The following is a 23,494-nucleotide window of genomic DNA, read 5'->3' on the forward strand; positions in this document are numbered from 1 at the left end:
ATAATCATATCACGGTATTATGAATCGATCTTGTTTTTTGGTCGTTTTTGATACAAGAATTCGAGGGGGAGAAGAGAACAAGAGCCAATGTAAGAATGAACGAGAATGAATGCACATGATCATTTCAAAAGTGCACGACGACCTGAAGGACAAATTCACCCAAAATTCGTTGCTCGGTGGCAAATCTAAACAAGTCATGCACAGCTTGCTTAACCTATCAACGAATATTAGAAATATAGTATTAGAAGAGTCTGTAATCCGTATGTGCTACCTCTACCTGAGACCTGGGCGCATGAGCAGCTCATCAAACGACGCATTCTGCTCCAGGTCTTGCAGACTGCCTGTCGTGTTGACGGCTTCGGAGGGAGACGTCTTGGACATGAGGTGGTGAATGCTGGAGGGCAGCTCCCGTTGCAGCTCGATGGCAATGGCGTCCTGAATCTCCTTGAGCACCTCCGAGATGGACGGCCTCAGCACCCCCTTGGGCTTCACGCACATCGTCGCCACCTCCGCAATCTTCCACACCGACTGCAGGTCGTACCCTGCGTCTAACGACTGATCAATGATGCCGTGGATATCCCCACTCTCCATGTGCGATCTAGCCTGCCAATGGACAACTCTTCACTCAGCATCTTTGTCTGCGCCAATCGCTCGGATATCTTTGATAATTCACTATCAGGAAGAAAGACTAAATGCAAAGTTCATGTATCATCATAAGGCCTACTACTTCTTACCCATTCAACAATGTTACGGCAGTGGAGCCCAAAGTTGTCATTTGAGATTGGTTCATGGCCTGAGATTAGCTCAAGTAAAATGACACCAAAACTGTACATATCACTCTTCTCTGTTAGCTGCTGCGAGATATAGTACCTACGAGCACACGCAAAAAGGGTGAGCTTGGGGAACACTTGGCATCAGATGTTACAAAGGTATATAGCAATTCAATTTGCAAGGCCATTGATAACAAGAATAGACTTCATAAATTTCAGGAAAGACATGGCCTTACTCTGGGTCCAGATATCCAACTGTTCCTCTAACTATACTTGATACATGAGACCCGTCGACAACAGGTTTTGACAAGCCAAAGTCTGCAACTTTTGCTCTCATGTTCTTGTCAAGGAGAATGTTACTGCTCTTGAGGTCTCTGTGGATGATAGTTGGGGAGCATCCTGTGTGGAGATACTCTATTCCTGATATTTTATTTTATTTTTCATGGAAATGAAAGACTTCAGAATCTTTGAAATGCATGTTGGTAGAATAATCACAGGAAAATTGTACACGAGGAAGGGAGGGAGATAAACCTTTTGCAGCATCTTCTGCTATCTCAAGACGCTTGACCCAGCTATTTATTTTTACATCATCAGGGCCTCCTGTCAAAGTATGATAAAGTTCATGTCAATCCTGAGCCTCAGTGTCAAAGAATCATGCACGAGCTAGACAAGTAGACAAAGCCGCAGCTGAGCCTTGATTTATGTGTAGTATGGAAACTTCTGAAATCTTGACAGTTTGTATTCAGTTCTTAGTTAAGACTGGAAAGAAGTAAACATCAGAACAGAAAAGAAAAGGCTTATACATCAGTGAAGATCCTATAAGTTTTTCAGAACACGAATCCTTATCCAAAACTGGAAAAAGAAAACTCAAGCATGAATTTGCTGTATTATCTAGGGAAATATCAGGTGAAAAGTACCAATCTGATAAAATCGTGGAAACCACTGCACAAACTATGCATATGACTCCAAAAAATTTCTCAAAATAATTACTGTATGAGGGGAGGAGATAATGAGATACCATACGAAATCATGGAGACCCTAATATTCTAAAATATAACTACGCATGGAACATTTACTTGTAGAAGAATCATTCTCTACACAACGACAATTTGGTGTTGATTCTGCAAACTAGATTTATCATCAGATGGTAGGACCATAGGAACTTACCACGGAGGTGTTCTTTTAACGTCCCGTTATGCATGAATTCATACACAAGTATATTTTTACCATCTTGCTGGCTGTAACCAAGGAAGCTCACCAGGTTTCTATGATGAATTCTTGAAAGCAATGTTACCTGAAACATAAGTCCATCAGATACTATACTAAGCAACGGATCGCAGTAACCACCCAAAGAAAAAGTATGCGCGCTGAGTTTTCCAGTAGACCTTGAGAAAAGGATATATGAGGGATGCCTACATAGAGGGTGAGGGTCCATAGGATGTTCCAAATAGAAAATGTTCATATCTTATACTACTTAAAATAAATTGAGGTTATAAGTATATGTAACGCAACATGGTCACATCCCATTAGTGTAGGTCTATCAATTAAGTAGGAAATGAATGTGTCCCAGAATATACTGGGCTTCAGCTTCAGCTTCAAGGTTTCAATCTACCAAGCAGTGGTAAAATTAGCAATAGGTACGCAAGTTCTATTTATATCTTAAACTGTTAAACTGTGAAAAACAGCCCATTTTGGGCCGAACGCAAAGCCTTTTTGGGCCCTGGGTCAACACTCATTAAACTGTGTGCACAAAGGTTAAAATTCATCTGTTTTTGGCTAAAGGCTACTCATGAGTCATTGGGTCAAAGGCTAATATAGATGCACTTTTGGGCCCAAGGTTGACTCACGAAGTTTTGGGCTGAAGGCAAATAGTAACGTGTTTTTCAGCTGAAGGTATTAGGGTCACGTGCTTTTGAACTGAAGACTGATACTCATGTGTAGTTGGGCCAAAGGCTAATATTCATGTGTTTTTGGCCCCAGTGATAATACTTGTGCCCAAGACTAATACTCATGTGCACTTTGGCCAAAGGCTAATAATATTCATATGTTTTTGGCCCAAATTAATACTCACAATTTTTTTTGGGTTGAAGACTATTAATCATTTGTTTTGGGGTCAAAGGTTATAATCCATACATTTTTAGCCCCAAGGTTAATAATCATGAATTTTTTGAGCAGAAGGCTAACATTCATGTGTTTATGGGTCTAAGGTTGAGGTTGAGTTCTTTTCAGCAACTTGAAACAACAACTTCCTCGTTTTCCGTCAACATGCTTCCCAAACTGCTAAACGATGCGTTTTGTGAAATATATAGAAGTTCTTAAAAAAATCAAATAAATCCATTTATTAAATTTATAATAGTTAATACTCCGTCCATCCTCAAATGTAAGACATATTTCTTTTGTCACCAAGACCAAGGAGAAATTACTCATCTCCCATGTAACAAAATCAAGGAACTATATGCATGCAACCAATGAATATTAAGATGGTTGCTTGGGTTCCTGTCAACAATTAATTTAGCACATGAAGACTACAAATATAATCATCTCTTTTAGAAAAACCAAAAAAAAATTGCCTAACACTTTTGGATGGAGGGAGTACGTAACTAATTATGTGCTAATGATATGCCCCGTTTCCGAGCTGCGAACCGCTGCAGCCAAACTGCTGGTTCGAACTAGCCCTAAGAGTAAAGAAATTATGGGGCAAAAGCTAATATTCATGTGTTTTTTGACCAAGGTTAACACTCTTGAAATTTTTAGACGAAGCCCAAATTCATGCACTTATGGTCCCAAGGTCAATACTAATGAAATTTTGTGCCGAAGGTTAATACTTGTATGTTTTTTTGGTGGAAGAGTAATACACCTGTGTATTTGGAGTAAGGCAAATATTCTTGTGTTTTTTCAGCTCAAGGATAATATTCATGACATTTTGAGCGAAGGTAATATTTATGTGATTTGGGCTCGAAGGTAATACTCATGTGTTTTTGAGCTGAAGGCTAAACAATCATGCATTTTTGGCCCAAGCTAACATTCATTTGTTTTTGGGCCCAAGGTTAATACTCATGTGTTTTTGGACCAAAGACTTAATAGTTGTGTCATTGAGGTGAAGGCTAATAGTCAACCATTTTTGGGCCCAAGGTTAATTTTTGGCCAAACGGGAATAGTCATCCATTTTTAGCCTAAGTTTAATAGTCTTCATATTTTAGGCCGAACGCTAACACTTACTGTGTATGTGATTTATATTTCAAGAAAAAACTATAAGGCAAGAAAAGAAACATACCTCATTCAGGAATTCTCGGATGCCTTGATAGGAGTCATTTGTGAGAAGTTTGACTGCGATTTCTCTCCCATCTGTAAGCTTTCCATAGTATACTATGCCAAACCCTCCCGAACCAATTCTTCTGTCAAATTTGTCAGTAGCATCTTCAATTTCAGACAATGCAAATCTGTGCGCCGATTCCGTGGCCACTTCACTGAAAAATGAGCCTAGCTTTTTTGCTGGTGCCGCAATAACAACGGTTTCTGGAGACACAAAGTAATTACTACGCGACCATACACCATACCAGATATGTCCAATGAGCTAAAGAATACGCACCGTCCGATGATTTCTTCTTCCTTTTGCATGTGAACAGGTAACAAACAATAGCAGCAACAAGAATCAAAATGGCCCCAACCACAGCACATACAATAATTACTATAGTGCGGCCAGTGTTACTGTGTCCCATGCGAAGGTCACTGTTTCCTGAGAAGCTGCATACGGGTAACAGATCAGAACAAACAGCACAATCCTATGCACAAGTTAGGTACTCGATTTACATGGGAAACAAATATATACTTTCATCGAAGGTAAATGAAGCTTGCTAAGCCACACTGGAGTTCATATAGGCACAAAAGTATGCACTGCTCATATCAAATGATTAAGCTATGCTTAAAGAAAAAGCTACACATACTTGAAAATAATGCTCTTTTTGAAAAGCGCTTGTGGGACCTCTCCAGACAGCTTATTGTTCTGAATATACCTGTGAAGGCTTGGATCAGTAAGGTATTTTTGTTTCAATACAATGAATAAAGCAGTAAAATGAGATAAAATCTATAGCAATGATGCATGTTGAGGTCTTGAGGATCATAAGAACAAAATAACAGCACAAATTCATATTTACTGCACTTGCAATACAAATAGCATGGGGGTGGAAAGAAAGTGTACTGAAGCGTATAACTTACAACTCTTTCAGGTTAGGTAGTTCTCCCAAGGAAGGTGGCAATGCACCGGTTAATTGGTTGTCCTCAAGGTGACTGCAGTGCAGACACAAGCACCCTAAGTGCTAAATTACAAGAATAATGTTTCCAGGATACACTATCAAAATAATGGAAAACTCACATATATTGTAAATCATGGCATCCAGTGAAATCAGGAATTTGACCAGTAAATGAGTTACCATCAAGCTTTCTGAATTTGAAGAAATAAATTTATCAGAAAAAAGCCAACTACAAAGAGGGGAGAGCAAAAAATAAACTATTCTGATCTTACAGTTCGACCAGCCCCGATAGCTTCGTTAATTCCACAGGGATACTCCCTGTAATGTTCTTCCCTGACAATGAGCTGCAAGAAATGATCCTTAGATCTCAAATGTTCAAATATTGAGCACAAAAACTCAAAATTGAAGGCAGATTGACAGGATCATCTTACATTGAAAATATCCTAGGTGCTGCCTCAGAACTGCATTGCACCCAAGACCATGATGCTGGTAAGCAAGGGTCACCACCCTCTTGTGCCCAACCTGCTTCTGGATACCGTGAGACCAAGCTGGCCATAATGTTTGCTGTCAATATAACCAGAAGACCAAATTATAACACAGCAGGTGTATTTTTCCATTTATTCTACAACACAGACAGACAGACAATTGCTTACCATCTTGAGATCCCACAGAAATCTCTATATATTTGTAGATCTCCATGGCATTCAATATAGGTCCCTCTGACGAATCATTAGTCTTCTTGAATCCAAAAGAGAAAACAAATGGAAGTGGAATATTTGTGTAGCCTGGTTCATATAGACGATACTTTCCCTGAGCATTCTCTTCCACATCAACAGTTGGTTTACTGAATTCTGGCTTGCCTGGAATGACTAACTTAAATTTCCTAGTTTGATTTGGGGTCAAATCTTCAATTTCTGCAAAATATGAGACTCCCCATGCATTTCCTGGGAAATCTTCCAAATCAATCCGGTAGGTCAAGGATCCATTTTTGCCAACAACTGCAGTTTGCATGACCCTTTGAGGTGGTTCTTCGTTGGTACTGACGAAGATGGGTTTTGTAGTTGATATTCTCTCCGTCCCCGGAGCAACATCGACAAGGTAATTTGCTCGCCTCACTAAATCAGACTCCCATATTCTATCAAATGGATCATCAGGATACCTGAAAACATCATCAACAACAAATTCTTTAGGCAGATATTGCAACGAAAGTATGAACAATGGTGCTACGCAGCAGTAGTAGCGCATACCTGACTGATGCATTGCTTTCAGCACCAAAATTGATCCTCGCAGAGAGTCTAAGAAAGAACTGTTTTTCATCAGTGGTGTAGTAGAGGGAGCCGTTAAATTGGCGAAGCTCGAGAGTAGAAATAAAGGGCTGTCCAGTGCTGGCATTAGAGAGGCAAACGCTGAGTGTTGGAGCAGCAGCGAGGATAATCGCCTCCTGGACGACTGGGGTGGTGGCATCATCAATGACAACGGTGGTCCATGGGGTCGGTCCAAGGGAGAGATCAAACTTTGGGTAGACATTGCTGTTGTCGAAGTTGCCATAGAGGAAGGTGGCTCTAACAAGGTAGCGTGTTCTGTTCCTGACATTCATGGTGTAGCAATACTTCCTGTTGTCTGCTGGAAAAGAGCGAACGGTGGTATATTGCTGCAATTGTTGATTTTGGAGCAAGAGGTTCGCTTTCTGGCCAGCAGAGACAAACTTGGCATCAGAAGTCCACTGGATCCCAATGCCATCCGTGTAATCATCGTCTCCCCCGCAATCCAAGCTGATGAAACCTGCATGCATCAAATCAAAGATGGAATTTTCTTGTAGAGATTTATATTTGGAGATGGATTTGATTTCCCAGCCCTGAAGCTGAAGGAGGTCCAGCGAATGGTAAAGAAGGGTGGAAATTATTGAGTTCCAAGAAACTCGAAAAGAAAAGAAGGGAGTAGGGTGAGTGAGAGGGAGAGTGACTGACCAGGCTGAGCATTGGAGAGCGAGAAGGCGACGAAGAGGAGCACAAGAGCGGCGGAAGCAGACGGCATCTCCCTCAGTAATCTGAATTGATGATGGATTGATTAGCACAGCAGTGGGTGCGGGCTGGTGAATCAATCCATATGCTCCCTCCTTGGAACAAGTCCTAAAACAAAAGGAAAAGAGAGGATTGAAATTTTGTTGGTAGCTGGGGTTGGGGAGAGAGGGGCAATCACCAATTCTCTCTCTCTCTCTCTCTCACACACACACACAGGCAAGAAAGAGCTCAACCAGAAACAGCCAGGGGAGTGAAGAGAATACCAAACCAAGCAGGAGTATTCCAAGAAGAAGAAGAAGAGGAGCAGGACAGGAGGAAGGGGAAAGAAGAAGACAGGAGGGTCCCAATCCCAGTCTCCTGCTCTCACTCACAGCCAGCCTCTGCACCCTCTGTCTCTGTGTAATAATCTTGGAGAAAAGCAAGCAAGAAAGAAAGCAAGCAAGCATGCAGCAGATGTAGAGGAAAAGCAATGGAAAAGGTGAGAGAGAGGAGAGGCCAGCCTGAGCCTGCTTTGCCTTTTGCCTTTGCTGCGCCTGCGCCGAGCTGAGTGGACCAGTACACTACCTGTTGCTGTTGCCCTGTTGCTGCTGCATCATCCACGTCTCTGTGACTCTGTCACTCATTTGTGGTACCTGTGCCTCCTGTATTTAACTACTAGAGTAATAAACTCATCATTTTGTGGTACTACTCGTAGTAATTAGCTTAACCTCCAAGCTCAGACTCGACTTTAAAAGGACTTCTCACTTAGGAGTATAATAAATCCAACACTACCATGAAGATTGAGGACCTCTGTTTTTCCAACTACTACGGCCCAAGTTTAGTTCCAAACTTTTTCTTCAAACTTTCAATTTTTCCATCATATCAAAACTTTCCTACACATATAAACTTTCAACTTTTTTTAAACAAATTTTCAATTTTAACGTAAAACACACCCGTATACAATAAACTGGGCTACCACCAACCAAACAGCATCTTCTATAACTACTTGCTACTACTGCTGCACAAGAACATTCTAACAAACTGCGACTTTAAGTTCTAAACTACTACATTAAACTACCATCAGTTCAGTTTGTCTGTTGTTAAGCATGTTACAATTTAGCAATTGTTCAATCATGATTCATGAGGCTCTGTTTCATATTCGGTGGTTCTAGTACTACCTCTGGACTATTTGTCTTTCTTTAGGAAATAATTGTATAAATAGACAAACCTATGAGGCATGTTCAAAATACTTCTAACGGTATAGCCAATGATATCTTTCTTTACTTATTTAACTAAGTAATTGAATAAACATTGTTGATTCAATTTTGACAGAAATTTGAGTCCAAAATGTTATAGTTATTAACCTTGGGCCAAAAATGAATGGGTTAACTTGACCCTAGACTTTCATGAGTATTAAACTTGGAAAAAAACGCATGGATCATATATTCAAAATTTTGTGTTCAAGAAATTTAGGCCTAGAAATACATGAATTTTAGCCCATAATACATGAGGTTTACCTTTCAGCCTACCATTTCACTAATATTAGCATTCGGCTGAAAAGAAAATGAACATTATTACTAAGTCCAAAATTTTACGATAATACATGAATTGTAGCCTTCAACCCGCACAAACATAACCTTCGGCCAAAATTTCATAAGTATTAACCTTTAAAGAAATGCACATTCACCTTTGATCCAAAATGTTGTTGAGAATTAATCTTGAATTCAAAAATGCATGAGTACTAACCGTGGCATTATTATACACGGATATCAGTCTTTCTAGGTCTTGTGCCTAGGAACACATGAACATTGCCCTTTTGCCTAGAATTTCATGATGACTAACCTACTGAACAAAAGGCAATAAATTTAGCCTTTGACGAAAAACACATGCATATTATCCTCTGGCTAAAAAAATTAAGGGCTTTCATTTGTGCCAAAAACACATGAATATTAGCCTTTGACCAACAATTTCGTAAGAATTAATCTTATGGCCAAAATGGTCCTACTCAAATATTCTCAACTATTAACCTTGGGCCAAAATATGCATGAATTTGAACTTTAGACGAAAATACATGAGTATTAGCCTTTGGCCTAAAATTTCATCAGCATTAACTTTGGGAAAAAAATAAACATCACCCTTCGGCCAAAATACACATAAGTATTAGTCTTTGGCCCAAAAACACACGAGTGTTAACCTTGGGTCAAAACACATGTTAATATTGGGCGAAAACACATGAGTATTAACCTTTTATCGACAACACACAGACATTGGACTTTGGTCCAAAATTTTTTTTTACTGGAACTTTGGTCCAAAATTTTAAATTTTATGAGTAACCTTGGGCCTAAAAATGAAAGGTTATTAGCATTTGGCCCAATTACATATTAGTATTAGTCTTCATAAAAAGCACATTAATATTACATTTGGGTACAAATTTCATGATCACTATTGTTGTGCCTAAAAATGCATGAATTTTTGCCTTCAGCAAAAAAAATGTTTATTAACCTTCCGACAAAACTTCACAGGTATTAAATTTGAGCCTAAAAATATATGACTATTTTCTTTTGGTCAAAAATTTCATAAGTATTAACCTTGGGTTACAAGCGCGTCAATATTAGCCTTCGATCCAAAATTTTTCATAATTAAGTATTACCCTCGAGAACTGGAAAACATGAACATTAGACTTCGGTAAAAAATTACATGAATGTTAGCCTTTGGCATAATTACACACAAGTGCTATCTTCCACTTAAAAACACATGAATAATGACCTTATGTCCAAAATTTCAAAATTATCAACCTTGGGCCCAAAAGGCACACGAGTATTTGCCTTTGACCAAAATTTCATGCATATTAATCTTGACTTGAGAACATATGAAATTTAGTCTTTGGTTCAAAATTTCATGGTTTCATAATTAACGTGGTCCTAAAAATTGCATGAATTTTAACCCATGTCCCCAAAAACACATTGAGTATTAGCTTTTCAACCCAAAATTTCATGAGTACTAACGTTGAGCCCAAAACAGATGAAGATTAGCATTTTAGCCTAAATTTTTGTGTGTATTAATCTTGGGCCAAAAAATAAATGAGCATTGGCCTTTGGTGAAATTACATATAACTACAAGTCTTTGTCCCTAAAACTCATGAGTGTCAACCTAGCTTGGCCCAAAATTTTGTGTTTATTAATGTGGGTGCATTATTTTTAGTCGTAGCTCAAAATCACATGACTATATTAACGTTAAAATACACACGAATATTAGCTTCTTACATTAGCCCAGTTTACTTTGTATGTTGTTGAACAATTTACATCTTATTAGTTGTTTAATTATGAGGCTCTGTTTCATATTTGGTGGCTTGTCTCGATAACATTTAAATTGGATTTAACTATTTTTTAACCTTGAATTGGATTTAACTATTAGTACGAATGAACACGAGCGGATCCTACGTGGGTGACAGGGGCTCAAGCCCACCTACCCCGTTTGGATAACAATGGAGAAAAGAAGAGAGAGAAGGGGAAGAAGAGTAGAGGGGCTAAAGAAGGAAGAAAAAGATGAGCCCCCCTTGCATAAAAAAAAAAGAAGATGAGCGCCCCCCCCCTTCCCCACCATTTTTGGATCCACCCTCACGAATAAAGCATTTAAATTAGAGTTTTAACAAAAAGAATTTCCAAGAATTAGTTACAAGTAACCACTAATTCCATAGCATGTATAAAGACCAATATGAATATTCAAGCATCGCAAGAACCCTAGAATCCAACGCAAAACCGACCCTGTTCGTGAAAAGTTACGCCTAGTCGACAATTGGATGGTCTCTACTCTCTTCTTAAACCATTCTGGCAAAAAAAAAAGGGTAAAATATATTCATTTTCAGCAGGATATAAATTTGCTTTTGGTGAGGAATTTGACTTTTTTAATTTACATGCACATGCTAGATGGAAGTAAGCATTTTTACGGTTTGAATGGATAATCTCTATAAGTTTAGAATTCTATGTCTAGAAATATAATTTAGTTTCCTGCAACGGCTGATTTATGAAAAGCAAAAGGTTGGAGCAATGGGCTGTAATTTGGTCGAACCATATGATCGAAGTGAGAAAATGCAATATATGCATGGATTCGGTGTGAGACCGGGACAAGGCTTAATTAATTTGGGCTTTTTCCCAAAGTCAGTAGCCAGAGGACCCACATATATAAATCATCGATGCAGCTAAAAAGCTAAGCTGCAAGAGGTTGACCAAACTATCAATTCTAAAAGAATGAATGAAGAAAGAAAAAGGACGACCAACTTGGATCATGCGTGCATGCAGCTAAGCTAGCTGCTGGTACGATATTGTGCTAACAGTAACAAATGGAGTATATATACATGTATATCATACTACGTACATGTGTGTGAAAAAAAAGATATATAATGAACACACTACTCACTCGAGTCGATCTGCAGGACGAGAAGGTTAAGTAAGGAAAGAAAAGCTACTACTCTCCTAACAATTACTATGTGTTTAATTATTACATATATATATACTCGACTCACGCTGCTACAGCGTTGGGATCCTCTGCAATCCTGTAACAGAGGTACTACGTGATGTGGTGATATATATTATTTAGTGAAGCTGCAGGCACGCAGCTGCCAAATCTTAAACCAGCTAAGCTGTAATTAATTTAATTTGATCATGCATGAAGAATATATACTAGCTCGTATATATAAAGTCGATCGACATGCGTGCAAATGCATTGTAAATTTGTAATACGGCCTTACAAACAGTAGGTTAGTTGCATATATATCGATCATCATCATGCGAGTACTGCAGCATATAGGTTGGTAGCTAGCTAGCCTTCCAAGCTAAGCTAAGCTAAGATGGAGATCCAATTAATTGATCCAACAATGATGAAATAAATAAAATGAGGTAATCATACCCACGAATATAGTACATTTTCGCCTTTAATTATGGGCGCAGACTGTGCCATGCAAAGGTAGCTAAATACAACTTGCTTGCCTCGCATGGATCTGTATGTTTCATCAAACCAGACCAAAGCAATCAACGAATGCATGTGATTTTCGTTCACATATATATCATTGATTTAATTAGTCCTAGTGGTCTACCGGCCCGGACCAGATAGTGGAAAAAATAGTAATTAGTATGGGAGAAACCCTATTGTCATATTCTATTATGATATATTACATGAACCTTCTCAGAGGTACATACGAGATAGATGTTTGGATTACAAGAAAAGTTAACAGCAGATGTATCCGGAAATATTATTCCGCGCACGTACGCTAGCAAGTATGAAATGACAAATAAATTATTCACTTATTATCCTCTCCCACCTGGTTCACTTGATTCCGCAACAAACCTCTCGCACCAATTGAAGCTATGTGCCACGATAGGCGAGACGCCGCTCCCCATGCCCGCAAGCAGGTCAAGGACTGCTTTGTCCTTCCTTCCTTCTCGACATCCCGTGCACCCTAGCTATCCCTCTTCTTCCTCCCTGGTGACCCCTGGTTCCCCTTCTTCCCTGTCCATGGTGAGACATCATGGATGTCGCCTAAGCCTCGCCAGCACTAGATGAGCTACCGCTGCCCTAGATGTTGGGTCGTCGGATTCTATTCTTCCTTCTCCTAGCATCCATGTCGTCCTCTGTTTCTTCCTTTTCCTAGGGTGGGGTTGGGGGGGGGTTGTTCCCTTTCTTGCTCCTCCCAGTGAGATATCGGGTTTGAGATTATGAGATGAAACTTTTTAGAATGGGCATAAAGTTTTTAAGTTTCTAGTTGAAAGTTTCCAAATCATAGAGGGGTGTTAGCGCGAGTTTCCTCTCTCATGTAATGAGTGTACGCCGTGTAGTTGTGCTAACTAGCGGTCCCTATATTTATATCTAAGATTTGATTAAGAGCTCTATTTATCTTTAGGATTTTATTTTTACGACTCTATTTTATCTTAGAACTCTGTTTTATTTTTACGATGTTTATATTTGAGTGGCATATGTACTGGGATGGGTAAGTTGCATGTTGGGCCGGGCCGAATGGAATGGAATCGGATGTGTGTGTTATGAAATCGGACACGTTAGCCACTAGTAGGCCAGCCAGGAGTATTAGTCGGAGAATTGGACACGTCAGCGTCATCCAGGCTCCCAGCAGCCTCTCCCAATCTCTCCTCCTTTCTTCTTCTTCCTGGCTTCCTGCTCAGTCGACTTGGTGGGAATTCCATTCCCCTGCAGTTGCAATGCTTGGGTGAATCCAGCTCCGTCGTCGCCATCCCCACCCCCACCCGCACCGGAGAATGAGCAGCTCATCCAATGCACTTGTGCAGCACTACTACTCTTGCAAGCCCCCACCGCCCCCCAGATTAGTACTAGTACCATTCTTCTTCTCCGGCTCCGGCTCCGGCACCAACAACACCGCCTCCTCCCCTGCTGCTGCATCCTCCACGCACACTCACACTCACACTGCAGATGCCAACGCCCAGCTGGACGCACACCTCCTTTCCCTCCTCCGCGACGGCCACACCGACGCCGCCTACCACCTCTTCGCCTCCAACCCCTCCCTCCCCCTCTCCCCTGTCTCCGCCTCCCGCCTCCTCGCCCAGCTCTCCTATTCTTCCTTCTCCCGCGCCTCCGCCCTCCTCCACCGCCTCCGCGCCCGCCAAGCCCTCCACCTCCTCGACGCCAACTCCCTCTCCCTCGCCTCCTCCGCCTCCGCCCGCTCCAACAACCCCCACCTCGCCTATTCCCTCCTCCTCTCCATGCTCCGACGCGGCCTCCTCCCCGACCGCCGCGCCTACACCGCCGCCCTCGCGCGCCTCCCCCCTTCCCGCGCCCTCCGCCTCTTCGACGCCCTCCTCCACCACCTCCGCCACCACCACAATAAAACTAATTCCCTCCCCGACACCGCCGCCTTCAACGCCGCGCTCAGCGCCTGCGCCAACGCCGGAGACTGCATCCGCTTCCGCCACCTCTTCGACCAGATGCCCGCCTGGAACGCGCCGCCTGACGCGCTCACCTACAACGTCCTCATCAAGATGTGCGCGCGCGCCGGCCGCAAGGACCTCGTCGCGCGCGTGCTCCACCGGATCCTCTCCTCTGGTCTCACCCCCTGCGCCACCACGTTCCACTCCCTCGTCGCCGCCTACGTCGGCTTCGGCGACATCCCCACGGCCGAGAGGATCGTGCAGGCCATGCGCGAAAGACGCACCGACATCTGCTTGCTGTTCCGGGCTGTCGCGGACGACCACATAATCAGCCACGACCAGCAGAGCTGTGTGCTGGAGGACATCGTCAAGCCGTGGGAACAAGAGGAGGTGCCGCTGCTCCCCAAGGCTTACCCGCCCAACTCCAGAGTGTACACCACGCTCATGAAGGGGTACATGAACGCCGGGCGCGTGGAGGACGTGGTGGCCATGCTGCGCGCGATGCGGCGAGAGGGAGAGACGTCGCCAGCGAGCCGCCCCGACCACGTCACCTACACCACGGTCATCTCCACGCTGGTGGCGGCCGGGGACATGGAGCGAGCGCGCGCCGTGCTGGAGGAGATGGGGCAAGCAGGGGTGGCAGCCAGCCGCGTGACATACAACGTCCTCATCAAGGGCTACTGCCAGCAGCTGCAGGCCGGAAAGGCCAAGGAGCTCCTCGCCGTAGACATGGCTGAGGCGGGCATCCAGCCCGACGTGGTGACGTACAACACGCTCATCGACGGGTGCGTGCTGACGGACGACAGCGCGGGCGCGGTGGCGCTGTTCAACGAGATGCGCGAGCGGGGCATCGCGCCGTCGGCGGTGAGCTACACGACGCTGATGAAGGCGTTCGCGGCGTCGGGGCAGCCGAAGCTGGCGCACAAGGTGTTCGATGAGATGGAGAAGGACCCGCGGGTGGCAGTGGACCGGGCGGCGTGGAACATGCTGGTGGAGGCGTACTGCAGGCTGGGGCTGCTGGAGTCGGCGAAGAAGGTGGTGGAGAGGATGAAGGCGCGGGGAGTGCAGCCGGACGTGGCGACGTACGGGAGCCTGGCGAAGGGGATCGCGGTGGCGAGGCGGCCGGGGGAGGCGCTGCTGCTGTGGGAGGAGATAAAGGAGAAGGAGGTGGACGGGGAGGTGGTGGAGGCGCTGGCGGACGTGTGCGTGCGGGCGGCGCTGTTCAGGAAGGCGCTGGAGATGGTGGCGAGGATGGAGGAGATGGGGGTGGAGCCCAACAAGGCCAAGTACAAGAGGATGTACGTGGACCTGCACTCGCGGATGTTCACCAGCAAGCACGCGTCGCAGGCGAGGCAGGATCGGAGGCGGGAGAGGAAGCGCGCCGCGGAGGCATTCAAGTTCTGGCTCGGCCTCCCCAACTCCTACTACGCCACCGACTGGCGCCTCCAAGACGACGGCCTCAACTAACACCCTACTATATACTACTAATGATAATGTTAAATCTTAACACATGTTTTATGTACTACTCCTACAGTCCATGAAGCTACTTGCTTCCCTTGCTCATTATGTACAACTTCATAGTAATTTATTTTCCAGCAAAAAAAAAACATAGCGACATATATACTGATAGTGATAGGGGTAGCAACGCTGTTACCGAGGAGCCGGGACGAAATGGAACAAGAGATTTTCCTTTATTGATTTGTTAGCCAAGCGTTTGCCTGGGACGTGGTCCGTACAATGTTCTACAAATTTGGCAACCAAATGATAACAAAATGAGCGCAAGTAAGCGCAGTGGCAAGGCTTGTGAATGTCTCATGTACAAGGTTAGCCAATTACATGGAACAACAGGACCAACTTGTTGCAAGCAAGGCTTCGTGTTGTGCTGTGACCTCAAGACAAGTCCAAGGCCAACGATTTGATTGCTGTCAAGGGGTATCATCAGTCACTTGTTCTGACGTTCTTGGAATACTTGGTACAGTCGAATGGCCCAACATCTTGAGCTTTCCGTTTAACCTGCAGGACCATCACAAGGAATGGCTCTTCATCAATCAACCTACTTAACTTCACTTTTGTTACCAGCAATGGCAAGAAGTGATCCTACGCAAAAAGAACCAGCGATGCATCTTCGTTTACTACATCTACATGTAATGCATACACTGACTGACTGAAACAATAAGGCAAACGCTCTACATATGTTTGAAGAAATTTCATCCCATACTTCTAAATTTCAGAAAGGCATACCGGTGACCATGGACTAGGTTCTGGAGCAGCTTTATCGGTAGGAGAATTTTGCACAGCGCCCGTCTTCTGTTCCAAAACTTCCTGTCAAAACATACGTAAACTCAGGTATAAGCCTCACAGCAGAAGACTCAATCAAACTTGTACGGCGAGGTAAACTTCAGGTTAGCCGATTAGGGTGGCAATTCATGTTGCATATCATAAAATTTATTTCGGGGCATAAACCGAGCTCAACCTCTCCTAAGAACACTGGACTGGGCCCATACAAATAGAACAAAAACAAGCAGTTGTGTAAGACACACGACAACCTACTCATGTAAATGACAACCTGACAAGCTCAAAATGTCCATGATGCAAGTAAACTGACCTCTCCAAAAGCTTCCATGACAGCAAGCCATTCTTCTGTAAACGGTACCAAGTTTTTTAGATGATCTTTACTTATGGTATTTGTTCTTGATTTACCCACTGACTTAATCCTCCTGCAGAAATATAAGAATGACACGCTATCAATGCAATATATAATTGTAGATGACTAACTTTGTACATTCAAATATTCGATGCAGACATACTCTATACTTGATGCACCCTCTGAAGACGACAACTTGGTGTCAAACCCAATTTTGTCTTCAGTATCTTGTTCTTCTGATAAAATAGGTCGTCTTTCCTGGGTCGAACAGTGATGTGATTCTGTTCTACCGTCAGCTGTATCTACTTTTTCTGTCAAATTGCCAGCTAGTGCCTCTTGATCTACACAAGGTGAAGGCGCTGCCAGGTTCATATGTGAACATTCTGCACTCCTGTAATCATGGTCACATTCATCCCCTACATGTAACAGGGGAGGTTCCTCCACAGTGAATGAATCATCTGTATCAAGCTCCATTTCACTATCAATATCTGGTCCTTCTGATGAAGTAAGCTGAACTTCACTACACAAAGAATTGTTGGAGTCTAACTGGCTGTATGCTAAAGATGGTTTTATGCCTGTTGAACTATCAAACTGTGGTATTTGATCTGTACAATGTATAGACTGAACTAGCATATTCTGCTGATGGCAGGAATCGGATTTTTGCAAGGAATCTGTAGCTGAAGTGCAATTGTTGCCTTCTGATGAACAAACTGTACCAGATGTCTCTCCAGAGAGTGAATTTTCTATGTCAACTGCTGTTTCACCATTGTCAGACTTGCTTTGAGAATTGAGATCATTTGGGGTGCACCCTGGAGAAGAAATGCAAGATGTTGTCAAGTTACTCCCCACGGAAGGTTCGCTTGACGAGCAAATGACTTTAAGAAAGCAAGAATCCTCAGCAGGCTCAGTGCTTGAGCAGCAAATAGCATTAAGATCCTGTCCGACAGACAGCGCAACACTGCACTCATTGGGCATGCTATTTCTGCCATCATCATTATCTCTAAAACTCAACTCTGTGGTAGCTCCATTTCCAGCCAACGAAAAATCATCATCTGGCATTTCTTGATAACTTATATTCCCTGATTTTTCTGAATATGGTACAGTACTTTCCGATAAGGATTGCTTCAGTGAACAAACTGTCGCATCCTCAACACCAGGTAGAGAAGAGGCCAAGACGTTGGGAGTGCTGTCACTAGTGGCAGGTTGCACAGGAAGACTGGAAGCAGCAGAGAAATTGGTTGGCAGCTGCTTTGTTAGATGGAATCTGCTTTTTGGATCCACAGGCTGCTTATACCTGGGGGGTTTTACTGATGAAATATTTCCACTAAAGCACCTCTCTGGATTTCTTTGAGCAGTACCACTATGTGATACAGAAGCTTTTCCCTGAAATAATTAGTCAAAAATGAGGTATGGAGATTTTCACAAAAAAAAAAAAAATCTCATAAAACATAGGCATACACTTTGTAGGATGGCCAAAGTAAAATTTCTCCAAGAATGAGAATAAAATTTTGTACCAACTCAGACATACATTTTGTAGGATGCCCATCTCTTGTTTCAAACAATTTTCACACCACCTCATCATCCAGTAACCCACAAATGCAATTATTACACACAAATCATTCACCGCTATTTTTTTAATGCGCTTTCAGGTAACTAATTTGTAACGTCTGGTTAGATGCAAGTAAACACTTAAAGTGTAAGAGAAATATATTGATACATCAAAGTAGCTGTAAAAATATCACGTTATTTTCATATCACTGAGAAAACAAGAAGCAACATTAGTGAATATGTATGAAAGAGCATAATAGATTACCTGAGTGAAAAAGCCAACTGAAGGTGAAGGCATCCGGAGAGCAGATGGCTTAGCAGATATTCGTGCAGGGGCGACAACAGAACTGGAGGGGTTATCTTGTGAATATGGTGAAAAAGTTTCACATTTCCCAGAACCATTGGTTTCTTGACAGATGGTAGTAACAGTAGGCGGCACCTGTAGAAGTAAATAAGCATGTAACATCCTTTGTAGTTTTAAGGTTACAATGTTTTCAAATTCACCGCTACATCCTTTGAAGTAAATAAGCATGTAACAACCATAAAGTAGTTTTAAGGTTACGATGTTTTCAGTATCATATATAGGGGCAAGATTTGAGATCTTGAGTGGTATCCAACAAAGTGGCAGTGCTTCAAATAACAGAGGTGTACTAAGAGTTTCCCCTCGATTAAATGTAATTGACGCTATCACTCACCATGTCCTTCCCTATGGTAGGTCCAGAAGATTTAGTGACAGATGAACGCTCAGTCTTCGATTTAAGCGGGAGCCCCTCTACTTTATGTGTACACTCACTTGTAACTGAAAAATAGTGGCGTGCTGAATTAGTGATAGTGACATGCAAAAGTGCTGAAACCTAAGTTATATGTCAGGAAGATTTCATTGGTAGAGTTGAGGAGTGAGGACTATGAGCAAGATTACCTGTAGCTGGCCTTGTTGTTGGTTTGGGAACATTTGTCACAGATGAGGTACTTCTACTTCTAGAGACCACAGAAGGAGAAGGTTCAGACTTCTTTGGTATCCTTTGTATTTGAGCTATACCACTTGAGTTTGGCACTTTTTTCGGTGTATAATTATGTTAAGACTAACAATAGCACGTGTAATTAATAAGAGTGAAACTTATGAAAAGAGTATTAACCAGACAATTGGCATGAGTCTGTTAAGAAAAAAAAAACAAGACATCCAATAATCCCAAAATCTCCATAAGGATATTTATATCCTGCAGGTGGTCGTGGAATGGACTTTTGGATGGCTTTTGCTGACCTTTTATCCTGTGTGCCCTGCAATTGTCCAGAAGAAAACGAGAAATTGCATGAGCTTTAATAATAGCATTACCATAAGTAAGCAAAATGCTATGTGATGAACTGACCGCAAGTGCTTTTCGTTCATCCTGCTCAGAAGCTTTTGAGGAAGCAAACAACTTCCTTCCCTTGTTTTCTGCACTCAAACATTTTGAAGGAAATTTTCCACGAGAATTCTCTCCGATTTCCTTGAGCACAGATGTATTGCTAGATTTTCCAAACCTAGACAATGGGGAAAAGGTAGAAGAAAATCCAGAGGCAGGGCTCCTAGTTGCCTTCACTTGGGAGCCAGTAAGCATAGAAAGCTCCGTGTTATCCAAAACGCCTGCCAGAAGCATAGAGGTTTTTCAGTTGCCGGAAGCATTTAGTAGCTGTGAAAGAAATCTTGTACCTTGTTCAGTGAAGAAAGCAGGATTCCATGCGATGCTTTTTCTGAGATTGAACCCCCCTGCAGGCTTGTTCTTCCTCTTTTTAGAGGTAGCCACGCCTTTGCCTTCGCACGGGGTTTGGCAATCCAAGACATGGCGTCGATTTTGGGAGATATTGTTCTCTTTGTTGCCTGTCCATGAAGATATTATTAGAGAAGTAAAGCTTATTGGATACCTGGAAAGTCAAAGTCCAGGGCAAACCCTAGTAGGTGCAAATGCAAAGAGGGGGTTGGGGGGGGGGGGGGAGCTCACCGGAACCGGTGGCTGCAGGGATGCGGCACGGCGAGGCCATTTACATGTGGATTCACGACTGAGCGTGCCAGTGAGAAGAAGAAATTTACTTTTTGTTTGTCCTTTTTGGATACCTGGTATCACAAGAAATGGATTCGATTTCAATTTATAGTTGAATTGAGTCAAGAGGAATCGGTTTGAACTGCCATTTTTTCTTTACATGTTTGGTGTCCACGTGAAGTGCAAACTTTGCCTTTCTCAAACAAGAGCAAACATATTGTGTTTATCAATCTAAATCACAAGAAGATACTCCACTAGATAGAAAGGGGGCAATTATATATATAAATAAAAAAGAAAAAGATAGAAAGGGGGAAATAGGCATGTTGAAGGCGCCTGATGTAGCGGAGAAGATGGCCGTAGTGCTTACCCACGGAGTCGTGGACGAGGGCGGTGGTGAGCGGAGATGGATCTGGCTTGTAGCGGAGGAGGCAGGGAAGGAAGCTGCGAGGAGAGGAAGAGGAGAATGTGGCAAGAGGAAGACGAGGAGATGGAGCAGGTGGGTGGCGGAGGAGTCGAGGACGACACCGTCGGCGAGCGGCGGCGGCGGCGGCGGCGAGCCGGCGATGCGGTTGAGTTGGATGGGGAATTGAAGTTGAATTTTCTGGAGAAGAAACCTCGCGTCGCCAGCCAGCGGGAAATGAAAATCTACATGGGCCAATAATCGATGGGCCGGCCCAGGCCCAGGCCCAACCAGCAGCGGTTTCCTTTTTGGTTTCTGAGTCTTCTTTGAGAAGGAAAGAAACGGCAGTGGGAGTGGAGTCGATCATGTCCGCCGCCCTCCACCACCAGCTCTCCCTCGCCTCCTCCGCCGCCCTCTCCGCCTCCGACCACGACCTCGCCTTCCACCTCCAGCTCACCGAGGCCATCCAGGCCTCCCTACCCTCCAATGCCGCCGCCCCCGCGCCACCGGAGGAACCTTCCGACGCCTCATGTGCCCTGGAAATCCACGCCGCCGACCTCGCGCGAGCCGAGCATGACCGCCGCGACGCCCAGGCCTGCCGCGCCTACCACGCCCGGGCCGCCGCCTCCGTCCGCGTCGCCGCGCACGACGCCCTCTTCGCGCGCGACCTCGCCGCCATCCCGGAGGACAGGTGGGCCCACGACGGCGACTACTTCGAGCGGCCCCTCCCCCTGGAAGGAGGCGGCGCGCTCTTCCGCGTGCTGTTCAAGGGCATGGCGAGCAGGGAGGTGGTGGGGCCGCGTGACCGTGACCCTGGCGTCGGGGTGCTCGCCGTCGCCATCTGCGGGCCAAGGGGGGAGGTGGTGCTCCGGATACACAAGCCCGTGCAGGCGCAGGCGCAGCAAGGGCGGATGATGCTGGAGGCGATGGCGCTGGTGGAAGGCCTCAATGCGGCGCTCGCCCTCGGCATCCGGACCCTCAACGTCCTCACTGACAACAAGCCGCTGCACAACCATGTAATGTACTATCTATGCTTGCTCTCATCGTAACCATATTAATATTGATTTGCCTTGACTACGGGTAGTATGTTGTTGTCCTGTTAACTCAAAAATATTATATTCTCCAATACTCCAGCACATGGTGTCTTGTTATGTTTCAGCATACTAGTTTGTTTCAGTGCCTGTTCATTTGGAAATGCCTTCCTCGATAAATTTCGATCTTAAAGAAATGCTGCAGCTTCTTTCCATTTAAATACCTTGATAAATTTCCATGTAAATTCATTGATAGATATTCTTTCTGTTCATGCTAAAAGAATGATTCAATTATTTTTTTGTCTATCACTGGTCTTGTTATGATGTGCACTACATGATTGTTGATAGATACAATACATACAATCTGGTGTTTATTTCCTAATGATGTTGGGAATTGGGATTGCAGATGAGTGGTATATGGCGCCCAAGACAGAAGAGGCTTGTGGATTTGATCAATGAGGCTTTCTCAACAAAACAGAAATTTGAGCAATGTGAGATCCTCTGTGTTGCACGAACCCAAGTCAACTATGTCACAAAATTAGCAACAGATTCTCTGCATACTCAAATTGCCAAAGCTGCTGCTGTGAGTGCTGGCAAGGAGAAAAAAGAGAACTGCACCATCTGCTTGGAAGACACTGACGTCTCTAAGATTCATGCAGTTGAAGGCTGCGCGCATCGCTTTTGCTTCTCCTGCATGAAGGAGCGTGTCAAAGTTAAGCTACTTCATGGGATGCTCCCAGCTTGCCCACAAGATGGTTGCACTACCAAGCTAAACTGTGGAGGGTTCAAAGATGTTCCTATCTCCACGGTTATTAGCGATCATGGTGCAGCGTATCAGGGAAGCACAAATTCCTCCAACTCACAAGATTTATTGCCCATATCCCAAGTGTTCAGCCTTGATGTCCATGAGAGAACTGATACATCCAATGCAAGCATCATCCTCAAAGTACACTCTTGTTGATGCTGCCACATTGAGGAAGTGTGTCAAATGCAGTGGCTCTTTCTGCATTAGCTGTAAGGTCCCATGGCATCATCAGATGACTTGTTATGACTACAAGAGGAGGTACCCCCATGCTCGTCTAGAAGATGCCTATCTACAGAACCTTGCACGGCAGCGGTTATGGCGTCAATGTATCCGATGCAAGCACATGATTGAACTAGCAGAGGGTTGCTACCATATGACTTGCGTGTAGGTGTTTTCTCCTCAACATTGAGTCTGCCATCCTCATATTATTATTACCTTTACTAACAATTCAACATTGATCTGCCTCCAAAATCTTTGATACTTCCTCTCATATGCTAATGCTCAGATTCACTTGAACGTTTCATTCATCCTGTTCATGCCTGTTACAGGTGCGGCTATGAGTTCTGCTACACCTGTGGAAAAGAATGGAAGGAGAAGAAAGCGACCTGCTCTTGTCCACTGTGGGATGAACGCAACATTATCCGTGATGATCCTCAAGGCAATGCTGCTATCCATGATGATCCTGAAGATGAATATGATGACTACTATGATGAGGACGAAAATAATTACTATGTTGGAGAAGGCCTTCAGTACAATGTGGATTACCATCGTCAGTATGATGGAGGGGACCGTCACCATGGCCACTTCTATCAATACAATCGCTAGTGTCAATGTCGTCTTCTACAGCTACTAATATCTAGTTATTAGTACAGTAGTTGAGCAGGACAATCCCCGTACTTTTCGCTTTCGCTTTATTTTTACCTAGCCATCCAATGTTGCTACTTCATGGGATCCTATTTGTGCCAGACATCAACCTTTGCAGTTAGCTGAAGTTGAAGGGCTCAATCCTGGCGAGCCTGTTCAATTGCCATGCTAGTTTAATGGATATTTTCATCATAACTTGCTCATGCTTATCGTAACAATGCTGTCTCTGATATCTTTTTAACATCTCAAATAACTCACAGTGTGTAACTCA

The 23,494-nt window shown here is 43.7% G+C and overlaps 3 protein-coding genes, 1 long non-coding RNA gene and 1 pseudogene across 5 annotated transcripts; 2 read left to right on the top strand and 3 right to left on the bottom strand.

Annotated features, from left to right (window-relative positions):
- Positions 1–96: 96 nt before the first annotated feature.
- LOC4351245 (probable LRR receptor-like serine/threonine-protein kinase At1g67720) lies at positions 97–7,465 on the bottom strand. Of its 2 annotated transcripts, none has more exons than XM_015764185.3 (16): positions 7,305–7,465; positions 6,988–7,149; positions 6,268–6,802; positions 5,674–6,179; positions 5,452–5,584; positions 5,293–5,364; positions 5,143–5,211; positions 4,986–5,057; positions 4,715–4,783; positions 4,360–4,514; positions 4,045–4,286; positions 1,938–2,064; positions 1,302–1,370; positions 1,007–1,190; positions 735–870; positions 97–603 (listed from the first exon to the last, which is right to left on the bottom strand). In XM_015764185.3, exons 2-16 carry the CDS (start codon positions 7,052–7,054, stop codon positions 274–276), a joined length of 2,766 nt encoding a protein of 921 aa, XP_015619671.1. In that variant the 5' UTR covers positions 7,055–7,149; positions 7,305–7,465; the 3' UTR covers positions 97–273. The 2 variants fall into 2 exon arrangements, with proteins under 2 accessions (XP_015619671.1, XP_015619672.1); XM_015764186.3 differs by having other exon boundaries at positions 7,275–7,465.
- A 5,668-nt stretch (positions 7,466–13,133) lies between these two features.
- Positions 13,134–15,607, top strand: LOC4351246 (pentatricopeptide repeat-containing protein At3g09650, chloroplastic). Its single transcript, XM_015764190.3, has one exon. It carries the CDS (start codon positions 13,287–13,289, stop codon positions 15,378–15,380), a length of 2,094 nt encoding a protein of 697 aa, XP_015619676.1. The 5' UTR covers positions 13,134–13,286; the 3' UTR covers positions 15,381–15,607.
- LOC4351247 (uncharacterized) lies at positions 15,586–19,170 on the bottom strand. The gene is made up of 7 exons (XM_015764187.3): positions 19,025–19,170; positions 18,801–18,904; positions 18,371–18,544; positions 16,721–17,940; positions 16,519–16,630; positions 16,155–16,235; positions 15,586–15,926 (listed from the first exon to the last, which is right to left on the bottom strand). The coding sequence occupies exons 2-7, from the start codon at positions 18,801–18,803 to the stop codon at positions 15,852–15,854; spliced, it is 1,665 nt and encodes a 554-aa protein (XP_015619673.2). The 5' UTR covers positions 18,804–18,904; positions 19,025–19,170; the 3' UTR covers positions 15,586–15,851.
- Positions 19,171–19,238: 68 nt separating this feature from the next.
- On the bottom strand, positions 19,239–20,726 carry LOC136354767 (uncharacterized). Its single transcript, XR_010738522.1, has 5 exons — positions 20,491–20,726; positions 20,085–20,197; positions 19,796–19,963; positions 19,473–19,729; positions 19,239–19,383 (listed from the first exon to the last, which is right to left on the bottom strand). It is a non-coding gene; the product is annotated as an uncharacterized lncRNA (long non-coding RNA).
- A 100-nt stretch (positions 20,727–20,826) lies between these two features.
- Positions 20,827–23,426, top strand: LOC9271301 (E3 ubiquitin-protein ligase RSL1-like; annotated as a pseudogene).
- Positions 23,427–23,494: the final 68 nt, after the last annotated feature.

This window comes from Oryza sativa, chromosome 12, assembly GCF_034140825.1.
Source record: "Oryza sativa Japonica Group chromosome 12, ASM3414082v1".
Taxonomy (NCBI): Eukaryota; Viridiplantae; Streptophyta; class Magnoliopsida; order Poales; family Poaceae; genus Oryza; species Oryza sativa.